Source organism: Xiphophorus couchianus, chromosome 8 (genome assembly GCF_001444195.1).
Source record: "Xiphophorus couchianus chromosome 8, X_couchianus-1.0, whole genome shotgun sequence".
Lineage (NCBI taxonomy): Eukaryota > Metazoa > Chordata > Actinopteri > Cyprinodontiformes > Poeciliidae > Xiphophorus > Xiphophorus couchianus.
Genome location: NC_040235.1, coordinates 28,323,745 through 28,343,757, shown reverse-complemented (window position 1 = coordinate 28,343,757; position 20,013 = coordinate 28,323,745). Strand labels below are relative to the sequence as shown.

General features: G+C 37.2%; 1 protein-coding gene across 3 annotated transcripts in view; it reads right to left on the bottom strand.

Annotated features, from left to right (window-relative positions):
• The window catches only part of ythdc2 (YTH domain containing 2), a 37,169-nt gene extending 17,643 nt beyond the window's left edge, over positions 1-19,526 (bottom strand). For 2 of the 3 annotated variants that reach the window (XM_028024681.1, XM_028024682.1), the window contains exons 1-17: positions 19,397-19,526; positions 15,647-15,812; positions 13,970-14,060; positions 13,505-13,701; positions 13,053-13,255; positions 12,333-12,499; positions 11,425-11,527; positions 10,995-11,151; positions 9,378-9,485; positions 9,152-9,297; positions 6,311-6,446; positions 5,520-5,646; positions 5,230-5,295; positions 2,352-2,530; positions 1,140-1,236; positions 355-442; positions 89-169 (exon numbers count right to left, since the gene is read on the bottom strand). In XM_028024681.1, the coding sequence (XP_027880482.1) occupies positions 89-169; positions 355-442; positions 1,140-1,236; positions 2,352-2,530; positions 5,230-5,295; positions 5,520-5,646; positions 6,311-6,446; positions 9,152-9,297; positions 9,378-9,485; positions 10,995-11,151; positions 11,425-11,527; positions 12,333-12,499; positions 13,053-13,255; positions 13,505-13,701; positions 13,970-14,060; positions 15,647-15,806 (2,106 nt within the window). In that variant the 5' untranslated portion in view covers positions 15,807-15,812; positions 19,397-19,526. Of the gene's footprint in view, positions 1-88; positions 170-354; positions 443-1,139; positions 1,237-2,351; positions 2,531-5,229; positions 5,296-5,519; positions 5,647-6,310; positions 6,447-9,151; positions 9,298-9,377; positions 9,486-10,994; positions 11,152-11,424; positions 11,528-12,332; positions 12,500-13,052; positions 13,256-13,504; positions 13,702-13,969; positions 14,061-15,218; positions 15,262-15,646; positions 15,813-19,396 lie in introns of those variants that run through there. The other variant, XM_028024683.1, reaches the window with a different exon arrangement.
• Positions 19,527-20,013: the final 487 nt, after the last annotated feature.

Genomic DNA, 20,013 nt, shown 5'->3' with positions numbered 1-20,013 from the left:
AACCCACACAAACAGAATTAAAACAAACTAAAACAACCTGGTTACCACTGGCTTATTATATTTTTCAGTGTTTTTCTGGGACCAGTACCTCTTTGATCTTTCCTGAATCAATAACGAAGACCACATCATCAATAGTAATGCTTGTTTCAGCAATGTTAGTAGAGAGAATCTGAAAAGAAGAGCAGAAAGAAAGCTGGTTAATGCCCATTCATTTGTTTACTCAAAAGCATATATATACAGTATATATATATATATATATATAAAGCTAAATTAATCAGTAAGTATAGATAGATAAGTATAGATGTGCTTCCATTTTCCAGCATACAGCAGAGAGGAGTGAACAAAGTGACTCACTATCTTCCGGACACCAGATGGAGCTGGCTTCATGGCTCTTTTCTGATCCAGAGTCTGCATGTCAGAATGCAGAGTGAAAACCTGGTAACTGAGAGGTAAGACATATCAACCCCACAAGCAAGGCCTAGCGGTGCAGGTCAATACACTCAGAACAAACAGTGATAAAACACCTTATATGGAAAGATTTACAAATACAGAGAGTTAGTCCAATTCAGAGAAACTTGCCTTGTGCCACTAAATGTGTCTGGCTCTTGAGTCAAACATTGTTCAGAATAAAACTATATCCACAGTCCAGTATATAACAACTGGTAAAGAACTAAACAATTAACAAAAGTATTCCCTAATCTGCAACAGTAAGTGGTAATGTCCTTTTTTAAAATGGTTTTGAGTTAATAAATCACAGCGGATTATAACCAGTTCAGCAAGTGATCAGTTGTTACTAAGTGAAGAAATGATATTTACAGACCTGCACATTGCATTAGTGCAAGTCCCTAATAATCTCTGTATAGTTGCACTTCTCCTATATCCTGGATGTAGAGAGTGGGTGTGCTGCGAGTCCCTGGGGGAGTCCCAGTCTGTGTCCAGAGAGGCTACATGCACGAATCTCTGCAGCATTGCTGCTCATGCAACCATCAGAGCATTGATTTAATACTTATCACTGCCTGACTAAAATCACTATGATTAAATTTAGTTAAATTACAGTAATAACCTTTAACAGTTTTTGACAGGTTTTTACAGCTACAAGGTATTATTAGACCTTTGCGATGCTTTCTTTGCCTAATTACCTCTCAGGGTGAGTGGAGAACCTCTTATCATCAATGAGGATGCGATCCTTCAATGACACAATTTCATCATATCCAGGAAGAAATACGAGGACAGCACCTGCAGATCACAAGATAAACTTCACATTACTGCGCAGTTTATGTTGTGGTGACTGAAGCTGAACACTAAAGATGACTCACAAACCAAGTATTCTTTACTACCAAGAAAGAAAGAAAAAAAACTTCTAAGGGGAAGCGTTGAGAAAGAAAGTAAGCAGAACATAAAGTTAAATTGTCAGAATACTATACATAACTCCCACAGTCTTCTGAGTTCCCATAAACAATTGGAAAACTCCAAATCAGATTGAGGAAAAAACCAACTGACTGAGACTGTGCCTCAGATTTGGGAGAAATTATGAACATTTCAGGAGTGCACCGATAATTTGGCCAGCAGAGAAATTTTCTCCAATTTCCTTAATTTTAGGAGCTTCGCAATAGGCTGATACATACTTACTAACACCTGGACAAGGAAAGTGGCACTGCCAGTACTCTCTTCCTGCAAAAACCTACCAGAATGAGAGAGGACTCCTGCCTGGTTGATTGGTTTTCCAGCTACCTCTCCGACAAACTACAATTTGTCAGGATAAAGGACATCATGTCTGACACTGTGGTCACCAGCACTGAAGCCCTTGAGGGTACGATACTGTCACCCATCCTCTAGAACCTATACACCTGGGACTTCTGTAACAACTTTGAAATGTGTCACAACCAGAAGTATGCCAATGACACTGCCATCATAGGGCGCATCAAAGACAACAAAAAGACCAGAGGAGTCCGATGTGGAACTTTGTTGTCTGATGTCATACAAACAGCCTGCAGTTAAACTCATCCAAGACAAACAAACTGGTCATTGACTTCAGGAGGGACAGAGGCAGCCCAAGACCGGTTCTGACAGGAGGGGAGGGAGTGGAGATTGTGCAGACCTATACATACTGTATCTTGGTCTGTGTTTGGACAACAAACTTGACTGGACAAGTAACACCAAGCAGCTATATAAGAAAGCCCAGACCAGGATGTACTACCTGAGGAGTTAAACACATCCAAGTACTACCATTTTTACTAACTTGTAATACAGAGGTCCAAAAAGCAAGCTGTGAGACTGCAAATGAACCCAGAGTGTAAAAAACTGTTCAAACTGGATGGAAGGGGTTTGTCTGCCTCAATGCTAAACCTCACCCTCATTAGTGGTGGTGCAGATGTTGTGGAGCAACGTCATGATCAGATCCAGGTCCACCCGCTGGTCATCAAAGCTGTAGTGGTACTGTTTGAGGAGCTCTTGTTCTTCACTGCTCAGCTCTGTAGGACTGCACTGTACCAACGCTGATTCCTCCAGGCTGCTCACTTCCCCCAAAGGTCTGCACAGAAACAAAATAACTTTTTTGCTTTTAACTGTTTATAGTACTTACAATTATCCTAAAAATATATATAAGTAAACATTCATGTACTTCTGCAGAAACCAGGCTTGTGTTTTGTTCATGTGCTGATGTAACTCCAGGAATCATCCCAGCAATATAAGAGGCAGATAGGGCAGCAGGCATGATTAGTGTAGATCAGGGATCTTCAGTTTCTTTGAAAATGGTGAAATACATGGTTGCTGAACTTGGTTTGTGATGGGGGAGGCAATTTTAGGAAAGGCCAGAAAACACACATCCCTTTCAGCCATTTTTAGGTTAACAACTAAAAAAGCTACAGTTGGCTCACAGGCTTAGTGCAACACAGATAATCCCAATGTTTAGATTAGAACTGCTTTCTAATCTTGAGATTTACTTGAGATCATATTCCTGCACAGTTTATGCAGGAAAAACTGCATAAACTATGCAGTTTTTTATTCCAGCGTTTTGTACCTGTGGCACATCTAAAAACTACAGGACAGTGGCCCTTGAGGACTGGAGTTTGACACCTGTGCTGTAGTTTAACCATTATTTTTGGTGTAGCAACCCAAGATCATTATTGACCCCCTTTTAGCCCTCTTTAAAAACTTTCTGGATTCACCCCTGCTCAATAGTTTTAACGGGGCATTTAATAAACATTAATATTCAAGCATTAATTCAAATTAAACCTTACTTAAAGGTTAAAAACAGTGGGTCTGATGCATCATAATAAATATCATTATTAATTTAATCTCTCGTATGAGTCTCTCTTTCTTTTTGATTTTTCTCACTTTTGTTCTGCAGTAGAGAAATCACTAGATATCTCAAACCCACAACCTGCCACTCTGAGCGTCACCGCGATGTGCACAGCATTGATTGTGTTAATGTGACCAGAACCATTTTGCTTTGCCCCTTAGCGTCACCAGAACCTGTTGCGCTAACTCCAACATATGTTTGCTTTTATCTTGCGCAGCAGTAGCAGCTTGCTCTGCTTCACGTTATGCTGCTTTTGTTAGTCCTGCCTTCAATGAGTGTGAGAAATTTTGATATCAAAGAGCCGCACATGATCCGTCAAAGAGCTGCATGCGGTTTGAGAGCCGCAAGTTCACCACCCCTGAACTAGCATTCCATTCTGGTAGAATTGCTTCCAAAATGGTTTATAATTCAGTTGGAAATTCACAGTGAAGAAACCCCTGAATTCTACAATCGGAGGCCAGTGTCAGACACCAGCAGCCAGTCTGACGTAGCTTTTCAGAATAAAACATCTGTGCTGCGATCTTAATTAATGAGCCTCTAGGGTTAAAGGTCCAAACTCCATTCCAAGAGCGGTGACACCAAAGTCCTATTCAAGACCAAAAGTGAATCCCTTTTCAGTTGTATTGTGTTAGTTCAAAGTGGCCAGAGCTATCGAACCAAAGGAGGCTATTTAGAGTTCATTCCCTTGTTTTCCTCTCCAAGCGTAAGGTCAGATGTTTAGATCTCCAAAATGTGCACTGAAAATCTCAAGAGTTCATTTCAGAAAAGTAGAAACACCAGTTCCATTTTTATGAAGCATATAAAGTCATTCTGAGTTCACTTCAGATTTTCTTTTTAACTGATTAGATTTCATGTCTGCTGATGCTGTTTAGGTTTCTTTCCTTAATTAATTAATTCAGTTAATTATTAAACATCAATCCATCCACTATAAAACACACTTGGGTCACAAGGAGAGCTGGTGCTCATCTCCAGCCATCAACTGGTGAGAGGCAGGATCCACTCAGATCAGGTCGCCAGTCCATCGCATAACATAACAGTATCATTTCTAATAAGATAATTAGTGATTTTATTAGTCGCTGGTAGGCCTGTCATGATAAACAATAAATCAGTAAGTGGCATTATAAATGAAAATGAGCAACCTCATTTTAATTTATCGACTTTATCGTTTCTTCCTGCCTTTTTCTCTTTCTATTGATGACACTGAATGAAAAAAGGCTCAACTCCGGTGCTCTCCATGACCCCTCCTGTAAGGGAGGAGTGAACTGTTGCATCAGGTACTCTGATATGCCCATCTTCTCCATCTAAATCTAATGATTATTGAAGGGCAATATAGTATACATACTTCAAAATTGTACTCTTTTGGTTGAATGTAGTCTTTATTTCCACCTTGGTTTTATGGTGTGTTTAGTTTTTATTCAAGTAATTTTTTTGTTAACGGAGACAGAGTCCATTTTATTTTTGTTCCTGGTTGTTTTGTTTATTTTGTTTTCCAGTGTTAAGTGTTCTTTTGAATAAAAAATGTATTTATTTTTTGCAGACTGTGCTTGCATTATTATGTCATTACCATTACATCAGTCTAAAATTGTCTATCATTTTTGAGACAATTAGTCGCTCAGCAAAATTTGTTATCGTGACAGGTCTAGTCACTACATCCATTATAATAATAAAACTTACTAATGAAGTCTCAATAATGTTATTCTGGCAATAAATATATTGTTAGGATACATTCATCCCGTTCCTTCTGACAAAATATGCAACTATGACTCATTGATGAAGTGGAAGGATGACTTTTCAGATCTGTGATCAAACATTTGAGACTGATTAGAATTTCTGATACATTATAGTTGAGTAGCTCCGCTGGTTGCGACCTCTAATGATCCACTGGTTATGGACCATTAGCTCCTGTCTACACTGTTCAATAGACTCACATTGAAGACTTGAGGATATCCATTGCTTCTGTCTGCTGGAAGTGTTTAGCAAAGTCTAAAGCAGTCCTGAAAAGAAATGTAAAAAAAGAGTCATGTCTCTAACAGTTTTTAAATGTTTTCATCAAAGCAAAGCTAATAGACTATATTGTGACAACATCTACTCCATTATTCAAGTTATCCGTCTTTTGAGTTGGTACCATTGACCTACTTTTAATTACAAATATTAAAACCCACTTTAATCTGTGTAATCAAAGCTTTGCATTATAGGAAAGAAATGTGTGTCTTCTTACCACCCGTTAGATGCCTTCATGTTGATATCAGCACCCATACTGAGCAGCTGCTGCATTTGTGGAAGGAATCCCCGCGCTGCTGACACCATCAGAGCCGTGGAGCCGGTCTCACTGTGCATGACGTCCACTGAACCACAATTCAGGACAGAAGAGAGTTCCTTCACCCAAATCTGCTTTCATTATGCATTACTTTATGTATAAGAGTGTATGTATCTGTTTTGGTTTTGTTCTGACATCCAAGCGTCATCTTTATTCTACGGTATTAAGTCTCCATATTTACAATAAAATTGGTATTTTTACAGACATAACCTACGGCTAATGGCATTCTTGAAATAAAATTTATCAGAGAACAGTACATTCATAGTTCAGCTTACACATTAGTTCACCCTATGCTGCTACTACTCTGATCGTTGTTGCAAAAGCACTAAATAACATCCAGTTCTCTCTAGATTCCACTAATTTCAATGTTTCTAATTGAGATTTTATGTAATAATAATTAAGGCAAAATATTCTATACATCAAGATCTGCTGTATGTGTGGACAGTCATGTCTTGAAAAGTATAGTCACTATGCAATACTGGTCCACTGCTCAGATGAAGGACTGACCACAGCTATGTGAGACCGTTGAAAGTGTGGGATATAGTTTTAGAATCTAAATTTGCTTTAACCTTCCTTACTTCCTCCCTGATCTGTCTGCTGTGTTCTTTACATCATATGTAATGTTATTAAAGCTTCAAATTAAATGTAGATTAGTGTATGTAGACAAATTAGATGTGAAGAGAGAATCTTACCAGGGACATTTTCATGAAGAATGAGGTTGAAGAGCTGACTGAAAGCCTTCTGGTCTTCATGCAGGAAAATGCTGGAAATGCAGGAGTCCATCTCCCGCAGCAGCCACGGTTCAAGCTGCTCTGTGTCATTTTCGTTCTGTGACACATAACAAAATGTTCACAGACAACATGTTCTGCTGACAGCACTTCACTAAGATGGTGAAAAACATAAGAGAAATATAGAAAACTTGTTCCGGCTTTCTGGAGTTGTTTCACCATTTCTCTCATTTTCAGTCCAGTTTTAGGATCCATATTGTGCAATGTGCACATAACTGATGAAGTGGAAGGATGACTTTTCAGTGTTCTGAATGAACACAGTCTTAGAATGATAAGTGGACATATGCATTTAAATCCTTCCTTTTCAAATGCGAGTCATTCACTTACGATCTGCAATGCTTTGGTCTTAATTCCTGGTTATGGTGGTTCCACAGACCCCTGGTTTACTCTGTTCTGAGGCGTTTTAGAGCAACTCGTTTTCTGTGTTTTTTGTTTTTTTTTCTTAATAAGACTGAGACATTTCTCATTTCTATTTTTTTTTTTTTTTGTTAAATCTAAAAGGTAGGTTTAAATACAGCCACACAAAATCCAGACATATCTGACACAGGATGTAAGAATGGATCACCTTTCAGTGGATCATTAGCTGTTATTACCTAAAGGTTCATCTGAACTTTACCTTGTTTAAAAGCTGTTCATAAAACTGTGTTAAAGTTCTTTTAATAAACTGAATGAAAAAACAATCTGAAAAAGTTGTGACTTTTCAAAAGGCTGCTATAATAACAAAACTTAGCTTTGATTAAAAGCTTGTTCCCTGCTAAATTGTAAACATTTTTAAACTTTTTACTTTTGCATTTAGCACCGACATATAGGCATGTTGCAGTATTAAAGAAAATGGCTACAAGGACTGAGTGGAGAGCTGACAAGGCACAGGCAACTAATGATAAAAATCTCTTTAAAGTGTGAAAAACTTCTGGCTTCTTGAAAACAAAATATAAAGAAATGTTGCATTACAAAAAGGCCTTTGCAAAGTATTGTAAACATGTTTTATGAAAAAAATGTGAGCAAAATCTTGTAAGTTCCATAATATTTTGTAAACACCCCAAAAAGATTACACAAACCTTAAGTCTAAATGTTGTTTCTTTTACAGTCTCTTTTCGTCAGTGTGAAGAAAAAAATGTTAAAATTAAAATACATGAGGTGTCAATAGGCCTGTCACGATAGCAAATTTTGCTCAACGATTAATTGTCTCAAAAACTATTGCGATAAACGATAATATTGTTTGAAGACCTTTTTACACTGATTTAATGAAAATGACGTAATAATGCATGCGATTTCCTGCCAAAGATAGATACACTTTATTTTCAAAAGAACACTAAACACTGGAACTGATACACAAAATAAACAAAACAACCAAAAACAAAAATAAAATGGATTCTCAGTCTCCATTAACAAAAAATGTACTTGGAAAAAAAACTAAACAACATAAAGCCAAAGTGGAAATAAATACTGCATTCAACCAAAAGAGTGCAGATTATGAAGTGTGTATATTATGTTGCCCTTCAGTAATAATTAGATTTAAATAGAGAAGATGGGCACATTTACTACCTGATGCAATAGTTCACACTACATGATTTTTTGCTCTTATTTTTCCCCTTACAACAATCTTAGAACGTTGGTCTTTCTAAGATTGTGTGGTGTGTTACGGTAGATCGTAGTTGCTGGCTCCGATCTAAATCAGGGGTTTTCCCCGACTGGGAGCTTTAACTACACCTGTTGAATGTGACAGATAGCCAATCAGAAAGCGCGGATTCTCCTCTGAGTTTTCTGAGGGGAAATTACAAACAGCTGACACGGCCAGCGGACTTTGGAGATGATATGTGGAAACAACATTAATGTTTATTCAACATGCAAAGAATATAGAAATGACAAGAGGAGGAGTTGGAGCAAAACTGCTACCGCAGTTGATAAACCCGGTAACTTTTCAGCTGTTCTTCGTTAAGGTCTCCAATGTCCGGGGTTGTGTAGTGTCAGCTGTTTGGGATTCCCCTCTGTAATTTCCCCTCAGAAAGCGTGGAGGAGAATCCAGCTTTCTGATTGGCTGCCTGTCACATTCAACAGGCTGTGTTAAAGCTCCCAGTCAGATCAGAGTGGCAACGATCTACCGTAACACACCACACAGTCTTAGAAAGACCAACGTTTTAAGATTGTCTTAAGGGGAAAAATAGGAGCAAAAATCATGTAGTGTGAACTATTGCATCAGGTGGTCGATGTGCCCATCTTCTCTATTTACATCAAATTATTACTGAAGGGCAACATAATATACAGACTTCATAATCTTTTGGTTGAATGCAGTATTTATTCCCACTTTGGCTTTATGTTGTTTAGTTTTTTTTTTCAAGTGAGTTTTTTGTTAATGGAGACTGAGAATCCATTTTATTTTTGTTTTTGGTTGTTTTGTTTATTTTGTTTATCAGTTCCAGTGTTTAGTGTTCTTTTGAAAATAAAGTGTATCTATCTTTGGCAAGAAATCTTATGCATTATTACGTCATTTCCATTAGATCAGTGTAAAAAGGTCTTCAAACAATATTATCGTTTATCGCAATAATTTTTGAGACAATTAATCATTGAGCAAAATTTGCTATCGTGACAGGCCTAATCGTACGATTAATTGATTTATCGTTTATCGCGACAGGCCTAGGTGTCAAAATGCTAAAATGTTAAAACAATCATCAGATCATGTAGAAGAGGGAACAGAATGTGTGTTGTGGATGCTTCATAATGTATAATGTCGTGTGTTTGGCTTGCCAGCTTGATGGAGCCCTCATCTTCTCTGTCCCCACAGCTGCCAGAATGAAGGAAGCCTGGAGCCAACATGTGGGTCCGTTTCCCACCAACAGAACCGCTCTCCACCGTCTCACACCACTCTGTCAATCGTTTCTGCTTCCCCTCTCCTGAATATCACATGGACAGTGGAGCTTAACATGAAATCAGTGAGAAGGCTGGAGAAGGTTCAAAAAGAAAAGCTTCATACTTCTCTGAGTCTCTTCCTGATATTTCCAGATGTCCTTTCTATTAAAACCCGTCTGCCGCAGGATATCCTCCAGAAAGAGCTCCTTCACTTCAAATAGTTTCCCTTTAACTACAAACAGAGTGATTTAGTGATTACTAACACATTGCCATGGTGAAAGGGATTCTCAAATAAATCAGATCAGGAGGTAATCTTCCCATTTTTATAAATTTACTTTAAAACTTTTAGAAAGGCTGTGAAAGTTCTGTTTTGAACTGCTTGGAATATTTTTTCTTTCAATGATGACTAATGATTTTCTTAACAATAAGTAGTAAGTAAGTATTTCAGAGATCCAGAAACATGGGGAAACTACCAGGAGTTTCCCCACAGTGGGAAAATGCAATGTATCAGCATCAAGTTAAAGCTATGTGTGAGAATGCATATTCACTCAAAGATAAACAATGTAAAAATAAGGATAACAGTCTATGTAGAAACAAATATTACTGTACAGCTATTGAAAATGGTATGCTTTACTTAAAAGAAATTTTCAACTAAGTAATTTACTTAAAAAATGTTTTTTTAATGAACATACATAAGTATAAAAAACCAAAGACTGCAAGAAGTGAAACAAACTGCAAATAATAGGGATATGTAAAAAACAGCAGGAATGTAAATAATTCATTGGTTTTGTTGGGATCAGTGATGTTCATAAAGTCTGGAAGGAAGGACATTCTATAATGCACCTTTGCATTTTGGATGAAGCAGTCTGTCAGTGAAGGAGCTCTCCACTATAAGGTAGTTCATAAAATCTGAACCATAATTTTAGTACAAATTATTTACTGTAGCCAGTTATACACCTCTGTCGTTGCATTTTAAAAAGTATGGGGAAATGGGAAATTCCTGCAAAGGATTGAAGGCTGCCCTAAGTGGATATTTGTAAACGTACTGCTCTCCCCTGGAGGGAGTGCACTCTGGTGACATTGACCACATCTGCTGTTGGGTTGACACTTTCTGCCAAAACATTGGAAACTGCTGCAGAAAAAAACAGGGGAGGTGGAGATAGACCTTACAATTAAACCCTTCCACATTCTGATAACTAAAGACATAGAACTCTGGTTTCAAGAAAGTGCAAGGCAATTATGCATCTCAAGCTGTGACTGCACTAAAGACAAACTAAATGTTATTTAATCTTGGTTAAAATGAGAAAATGAATTCTTGACTCTACTTTTGTGGTTACAATTCCCTCCTAATTTGTAAATAATTATTTTATTATTAATAATAATAATAATAATACATTTTATTTATCATAGCTTTTATATATCCAACTGAAATCTCAAAGGGCATATTGACACACTGATAATGGCAAGCTACTGGATTGAAACTAGGTTGCACATTTTCTGCGCCATCAGCCCTTTTGACCAAAACAAGCAGACAAGATGAAGTGTGATCCACCGATAGCAGGGCGAATGTTTTGTTTTACAGTGTGGAGATCAGCCTCTTCTAAGAGTTTTTACATCAGCTGCTATGAGCTCCATTCGCCAAGGTTTATTACGCAGGAAATAGGCACCAACCTTCTGTTACCATGCAGGTTTATGGATGGATGTTTAATTCCTGGAAAAATCAAACATTCACAGGACTTACGGTGGATCACAGGGCAGGAGCCAAAGTACTGGAGGAATAGATCTATATCCAGAGCTGCACTAGAGAGAATCAACTTCAGTGTGGGAATCCTCTGGACAACATCCCGCATCTTAGTAAGAAGGAAGTCAGTCAGACCATCACGCTCGTGAACCTCATCCTGTTTGGAAAGGACAAGCCACAAAATCATGATGTCGTTTTACTACAAAACACAAGCTACAAGTTAAAAATTATATTTTATCCCCACTACAAGAACTATAACTACTCTTAAATTTGTTGTGGAAATTTGAGAAATCAAAAATCTACATAAAACAGTATGTACTGTTCTTCAGATTCCAAATACTGGCCTCAGACTGGAATAAAGCATCAATGAAGTTGCTTCAGGCTACAATCATGAGCTTGAAGATGCTACATTTATAGAGCTAATGCTCACCACAATGACATGGGTAACAGTTGTGAGGCTGGTATCCCCAGCCATCAGTGTTCTGAGGAGGACTCCACTTGTGCAGAAGGTTAGCAGCGTCTTGGGCGAGACCCTGAGGTTTACAAAGTAAAGAGCAGCTGCTAAACATTTTAAGAACTCAATAGGGGTTTCCAAAAGCTGACAGATGGCCTTTCGAACATTCTTCTCTCTGCATTATATCTGCAAATTAGCCTGCTTTAGGAAACAATTTGTTATTTCTATGGGCTCCTTTCATTTCAACATGTTTCAGATTTTTATATGTAAAAAAAGGGGGCGGGGGGAGCATGAATCCCTTTTCTTCTACTTAACAATCATGGTACTTTGGGTTGGCTTATCACATGAAATTCTAATAATATGCAAAGAGCAAGTATAAAAATGGAAAAGGTTTGCAGTATCGTCCCGTCCAGCTTTTTTAAAAAAAATAAATTTCTTTATTGAACTTTTGAGTATATTACAGAAAAACTGAAGAAATATATTCCCTTGCGATCTTCCCCTTGCATACGAAAGCCACCAGTGAGAGATTTAAGTACAGTGTTAAACAAAGGAAGAATAAAAAACAAATAAAAAAATTAAGGGTGTTAAAAAAACTAATGAAAACAAAAATTAAATAAATATAAAATAATATTTTGTCTATGCTGTAGCTTACTACCCAGCGACCACTGATCAGCTATATACAGTCAGAACATGAGGTTTTAATTCTATTCCAGATTATCTGGGAAGACCAGTTTCGCAGCATAATCAAGAAGAGCATCCAAAATCCCTTCAATAAAGTAGACATCAATAGATGTCCCAATTTTCTTTCCAGGATTTTGCTCTAAACAGTTTTACAGCTCTTTGTTTTTTCCAAATAGAATCTGACTAGCGTAGGTTAAATGTACCTGCTTTCCAGTCTGATGTGATAACCAACTGTCTGGCCAACACTCTCGCCTCTCTCTGCTGCGACTCTCTCAGCCACAGCGATGGCAGCCAGGCGCCTGGGCTGAGTACAGAAAATCCTGCAGGGTTTTCCATTTCTGCTACAATCATCTAACAAAAACTGGGGAATCTAAACAGAAACATTCCAGAAGTAATTAGTATTTTAGAGACAGTTATTTCTACATTTCCTTACTGTCTGTTTAATGAATATGTGATTAAAATTATGTTTAGTTTATGTATTTTGAACAGAAATCCATCTCCTTTCACCAGTGAGCATGCTGTCAGGTTCTGTCATCAAGTATCATGTCATAGCTTATTAAGTCTTAAAATACAGAAATATTTTTCTTCCACATATGAACAAATCAAACGTAAAAAAAAGCAGAAATGTATCATATAACATTTACATACATGCTTTTCAAAAAGTCCAAATGGATAAAGATACAGATTCATTTAACTTGAAAACATCTATTGATTTGCAAAGACTAGTTTTGAACAGTTTCTATACTAGAGAAAAACCTGATCATCTATCATACGAGCAGAAACTTAAAACTGATGCTCCAGGACAAAAAGCTTTCAATGAAAAGAAACATATGAATGTCAAATATAGGAAGATTTTGAAGGGAGACGATAAGCCAAACAGAAAACTTTACTGACCATCTAAATCCGTCTGCATTAACACTCACCTGTGTAGTTTTTCCAGAGCCAGTCTCTCCCAAAACAAGTACCACCCTGTTTTCTCTGATCAGTCGGACAATCTCCTCCTGGTGCTCATGTACAGGCAGGGAACTTCGGAAAATGTCCAGTTCTGATGGTGCTCTCTTCCTAGGAACCATAGGAATGCCATTGTTTAGGCGACCACTTGCTCTGTTCCTGTCAAAGCCGCTATCTAAAAGAGGAGCAAGACATGATACATCAGATACTATGTGACCAAACACACTCCACATGAGTTGAGTAAACTGCCTGTCAAATAATCCAAATTTGTCTGAAGGTTTCCAGTTATATTTTGGTGTTGGACAGATGACAAGGTTAAAGTCCTCTGTCCAACTCTAAATCCAAGGTGCATTTTACTCTCCTCTCATCTCTGTATAGTGCCCTCCACAACATCAAATACAGACACACACACACAGATAATCACTAGTTTCTGTAGCCAGAGACATGCCACTTTTGATGTTGGGATGCATGTCTGCACGTTCCTTCTTGCTGGTGGGAAATCTCTGCAGCAGGCTGCGGATGAAATATAAGGAGCTGGGGCACAGATCCAGAGATGTACTGGGCCGAGGTTTGTCTGAAACATCTCTCTTCCTGACTGTCAGAAAACGATTGGAGCCTTTTCTGAAAAAGTGAAATAAAAACATTCGTATTTATTACATTGTACGTACGTACACACACACATACATGTTGTTGTGGCATATATATATATATATATATATATATGCTGTTGTGGTAGAATTCACCAATATTTTATTTTATAAAAATTTTCTGTGATTACTGAATTAATCATCAGAATAATCTATAGAATACTCAATTACTAAAATAATATTTTTCAACAGCCCTAAGAGTTTGCATCAGGAGCTGAAAGAGACTGAATAGTTGAACTCACCCTTTGCTTTTGGAAATGTAGCCCAGGGACTGGGCCAGTCGATGAATAAAGGCCCGCTCAGTGCTGGACAGTGAGGATGGGAATTCCATCTCTGTTCCACCAAAAGCAGAAAGGGCAAACGTTAGCATACTCCACATAAAACCTGACTCCTGATGCTTACAAGAGTATGATGGCAAAATCAACCATCTTGTGTTCTACCAAAAACGTCTTTTTATACCAAGAGCCACTCATAAAAGCCACAGCTCTTGCTCTGCAAGCTCAATGTGAACCACAAATATATTTCAACATGTATTCACATTTTTAGAAGTTGACGTTAAGTGTGCTTTGAGACTGATACATGCACATGTCCTGGTGTACAAGGAATGATGTGCGGCCAGCCACCTCACACACACTTGCTCAATACGTGTTCTGTCACATGGTAGTGTGTGTCTGCTCTGAAACTTGATTACATTAACCCAAGTTAATGTAACCACAACAGTCAATCACAGATTGTTTTATCATTCAGAATATTCCTTGCAAATACTGCCTTGACTTGGATAAATAATCAATCACAACCAGTAAAGTAAAATACTGCACCAAGCGGCAGACAGTAGTAAACAACAGTTTGGGTAATTCTAACTAAACAGTGTCAGACCCATCCTCTCTAAAACAAGAGAGGATGGGTCTGATTGAACTTCAGGCAGTGGAAAAGAGACGCGTGTGAACTTTTCTAACATTATTGAAATATTTTCTAATATTGTGCAGCCCGAGTAATAACTCAATTACAGACAAAAAAAAAACATTCTTGTAACATTCACATAAAGAAGTAAGATCAGTACAGGTTGATAATGGCAGGAGTCCAGGATAACTTAAGGTGCTGCTGGAGTCATAGCTCCTAAAGGTGACTTAAGGTGCAACATCCTATTGAAACTTCCTGCATATTTTTATACCGCAATATAAACCACATTGTAAGAAAGAAAATCCCAACGACAGTTTGTTCCAGTACAGTGCAGCACTACTTCATATTATACATCATAAAGGGCAGGAGAAGTTCAAGTTTCAACACTTGAATGAGATCTTACAATTGTCAACGAGAGGACATCAGTAAACAAAATTCAGAGTGCAAAAGACAAGCAACTAAATTTCACAGGCTTTTTGTCATTTATTTTTCTTAAATGGTGCATCATCTATTATGCTTATTATTTCAGATTTGATCTCCATCCCATCCAATGCACAACACACTGAACTTCAAACAGACTTTAACTTGTACCTTAGAGTTTCTTATGAAAAACACATAAGTGTCATGAGTTGAGATGGTGAGGCAGACGCAGCAGACCCAGGTAAGATGAATGATTGATTATAATAAATACAACACAGTCCAATCAACGGGCAGCACGGCCGAGCAGAAGCCAGGGCTCGACGCCGGTAGCAACCGTTAACACGAATGGACAACACAAATGACAGCACGCACATTAGACGAGGACCCGACAAAGAGCAGACACACAGGTGACACTAAATACACTGGGGGTAATCAGGGAACAAGAAACACCTGGGAACTAATCAAGGGGAGAACAGGACAACACGGAGACACAGAGACACCGAAAACTCGAAATTAACACACAGAAAACACAGAACATGACAATAAGAGAACAGAGCTGTTTGCGCAAAGGGATGAATGATAAAAGTTTTTGTTGGTACCTTTTTCATCACTGTAGCGAAACCTCTCCAAAGAGAGGTTCACTGCTATTTTGACTTCTTCACCGATGTGAATTGTTTTCGAGTCACTGGAACTGGAGCCTTGAGGTGACATGTTCTGACGCCTGGACGGTTTTTGTGATGTCCCCATAGCATTAAACATGGTGCACTGCAACACAAAAAGACATCATCTTCACTAGTGTCAAGTGATCTAAACTAAATACCCAACTGTTCACTTTTTTAACCTCGTGTGATAGAAGGTTTTGTCAACAACAACAAAAAAAAGAAATTGTTTCAAGTATGAGAACAGCAGAAAGTTAGACTTTTAGGTGAAAGCAGACAGTGATGTGCGCTGTAGTCCTCATTGCGGTGGTCTTGGGTTTGATTCCCGGTCTCAGACCATTTACAACATGTTTTCTCCTTCCTCCCTATTTCATGTCCAAATACTGTTAAATAGCCAAAAAAAACGTAAAGAAAAAAACAGATCTGTCTGCCTACAGGTTATGAGAAAATGTCGCTCATTGTTGACTTTAAAGGAAGAACTTTCATAAAAATAATGCATTGTTTAATATATAATACCTGACTGTATGCACAGCAATTGCATCATTCATGGAAAGAGAGCACAAGACATCATTCAGAGAGTGAGTACTTTTTCGCAGATTTTATGTGACAATTTTCCTGAGATAAGACAAAAGTCAGGCTGTTTCAGAGAACTACTCAGTCTTAGTCATTTAATAACCCTAGAAATTGGTCCAATTCCATAGGAAACCTTAGTAAGCACAAGAACATTTAATTTTAATTAACAGATAAGTGAAAACGCAGATTTCTGGGTGGTTGGATGGTTGGATGGATGGATGGATGGATGGACTTAAATCAGTTCACACACCTCTTCAACATTATATTAATGTCAGAAATATGGATAAACAGTGATAAAGACATGGATGTTGAACTTCCTGGTTGTAAACTGATCTGTATGAACAGAAAAAACTAAAAGGTTGTGGTCTAACCATCTACTGTATGTAGATGTGAATTAGTAGTGGTGGACAAAATATCAACTGTTGTATACAATGTGCGTGAATGTCTTAAAATTAAAATAAATAGGGAAAAACTGAAAAATATAGTCATAGATTCTATCTACAGCACACTGGGTTATGATATAAGCATACTTAAAAACTGGATAGAGGAACTCTTTACTAATGTGAAACATAGGATCATGATCATTGATGGTGACTTTAATATCAACTTAATAAATCCAAACAAACATAAGGTTACACCATGTTCAGCATTGGCTTATTTCCTAAAATCACACGACCCACTAGAATAACAGTTCACTGTGCCACATTGCTTGACAATATTTTTTTCAAATGATTTGGAAAGCAAATCATTTGAGCGACCACCTCCCAGTATTCACATTATATAACTATTAGAGCAGAAAAACAAATAAGAAAATAAACCATTTAATTTAAGAGTTAAGACTGTTCAATGTATAGACACTTGACTGGCAATTAATATACAAAGAAAATGTTGTGAATAAGGCTTATGAGTTTTTGAGAATATTTATGATTCCTTATGATAAAAATTGTCCTGTAAAACTGTACTGAAAAATACAAGGGCAAAAAATAACCCATGGATGTCAAGGAGTAAATGCCTGTAATAAAAGACACTGTATAAAAATTGTATACAACACAGGACTATTGAAGAAAAAGGTAAATATGAAAGGTATAGAAATAAGTTAACTTCTATTATATGCAATTGCAAGAAGGAAAATATAAATTATTAGAGAACAATAAACATGACATAAAGGATGTGTGGAAAACCTTAAATACTGTAATTAGTAATAACTCTAAGACAACTCCTATACTGACTATTTATTGAAAATGATATGGTAATAAATAATATGCATAAACCATTTCTTTGTTCATTCTTGTTGGTCCAAAACTAGCAAACAAAATACACGATCCTGTGACATTAAATGATATTGTAATTGAATGAAATGACAGTTCTATATTTGGTAAACCAGTTCATGAAAGTGAAGCTATAAATACTGTTAATGCTGAAAAAAACAACAAAAAACCCCATCTTCTGATCATAATGACATTGACATGCTACTGGTAAAAAAAAGTAATTAAGAGGATTTCTAAAATTCTTACTCATATTTTTAATTTATCTTTATTAACTGGTCAGTTTTCCAGAAGTATGAAAATTGATGAAGTTATTCCACTGTACAAATCTGGAGATAAACACCACTTCACATATTACCACCCTGTTTCTCTTCTTCCACAATTTTCCAAAATCCTGGAAAAGCTATTCAACAGCAGACTGGACAATTTTATTGAAAAACATAAATTACTTGTGAATAGTCAATATGGCTTCAAAAGTAAATGATCAGTATCACGTGCACTAATTGAACAAATTGAGGATATTACTAACTCTACAGATAAAAAGAGATTTGCTGGAGGCATGTTCATTGTTCTCAAAAAAGCTTTTGATACCATTAATCACATTTTAGTCAGTACATTGGAACAATATGGAATCAGGGGGACTTCACTAAATTGGGTGAAAAGTTACTTAAAGCAACAATTTGTGAAGATACCAAGTATCTTGGTCTGAATGTCTGAATGTTTGAACATTCAGACTGAATGTTCAAACATTCAGTTTGAATGTTTGAACATTGTATGTGGTGTTCCTCAAAGATCAGTGTTAGGTCCCAAATTATTAATCTTATACATTAATGGCACATGCAAGGTATCATCAATGCTATCAATCGTAAGACTTATTTTATTTGCTGATGATACAAATGTTTTAGATTCTGGTGAGAATCTACACCACAGGTGTCAAACTCCAGTCCTTGAGGGCCGCTGTCCTGCAGTTTTTAGATGTGCCACAAGTACAAAACACTGGAATGAAATTGCTTAATGACCTCCTCCTTGTGTAGATCAGTTCTCCAGAGCCTTAATGACCTAATTATTCTATTCAGGTGTGGTGCAGCAGAGGCACATCTAAAAGTTGCAGGACACCGGCCCTTGAGGACTGGAGTTTGACACCCCTGATCTACACCTTTTGCATTCTATTACATCAGAATTTATTAAAATTAAAAGTTGGTTCATGACATTTATTAACAACAAACAAAAGTGTCCAGACTGCATAAAATTTAGAGGGTGTTAACTTAGAAAGAGTGCATCAAACTTAATTTATAGAGGTTATAATAGATGATAGAATTTTCTGGAAACGTCATATTAAATACGTCTGTATTTAATGTCTTCTGTTCTCAATAAGAGGGTGTTTAAACCTTCCAGCCACATTAAAGTGTCTAGAAGGTTTAAACTGTAACGCCAACTTTTATTCACTGTTTTTCTTCTCGGAAGAAAGACAGGATTCTGTAATAGAGCCTCGCTAGTAGTACAAAGGTAAAGGTCATTTTATTTATATAGCGCATTTTCAGCAACAAGGCAATACAAAGTGCTTTACAGGAATTAAAAGAAATACAAACAAAATAACAAACTGAAGGAAAGAGCAAAAGAAGAAAAAGCTAATAATGTTGATCCAAAGTAAATAAACTAGATGATGCGTTTCATTTCACTGGTACCGAAACCTAAAACTAAACAAGCTAGCGTCCGGTGTGAGAGAAACGTGATTTTAAAATTAGCAAACTGTACGTTTAACCGAGGAATGGAGCCGTTTAAAAACGATTTTAAATTTTCCTTATAGAGAGACCGGCCTCCTATTTGCATTACGGTGTTTGGGAGGACGTACCTTGGAATTAAACGTCAGTGCACCTCCTAACTTCTGCCGGTTTGTTGCCACTACTTCACACCAGGTTAGCTAGTATCCGGTCAGTGAAAGATAAGCGACTACGCATCCGCTCTGACCTCTTCAGAATAAAAGACTCATAAACTGACGACTAGAACAGCACTAATACATGAATCAGTGCACGGGGACAAATAAAAAATAACTTGCTCCTATATTGTTTCGGACATCGGTTAAACTGGGATGCTGGTCTTGCCACTGAGTTCATGTTCCTTTCCCAAAGAACAGCTTGGTCTTTTTTCTGCCTTTCCTCTACTCTTTCCTTTTTGGGACAAAGCTGAAGTTGGTTTTCGATTGCAGCTTCCGATTCGGGAAATGGCTACGGGACGATTTCATCTAATTTTGCACTACTTTCAACATCTGTCATCTACGCCAATTAAAAATTTTTTTTAACTCTTCTGGACTAGTTTATTGTCAATTAGTAGGAAAATATTTAAAACCAAGTTTGTGATTAATGAAACTTCAATAATGGACTATTTCAACACTTTTTATGCATTTCTATCACACTACAACTGCTTCAGTTCTGTAACTACAACACCTAAATAAATTTGTTCTCAACTCTC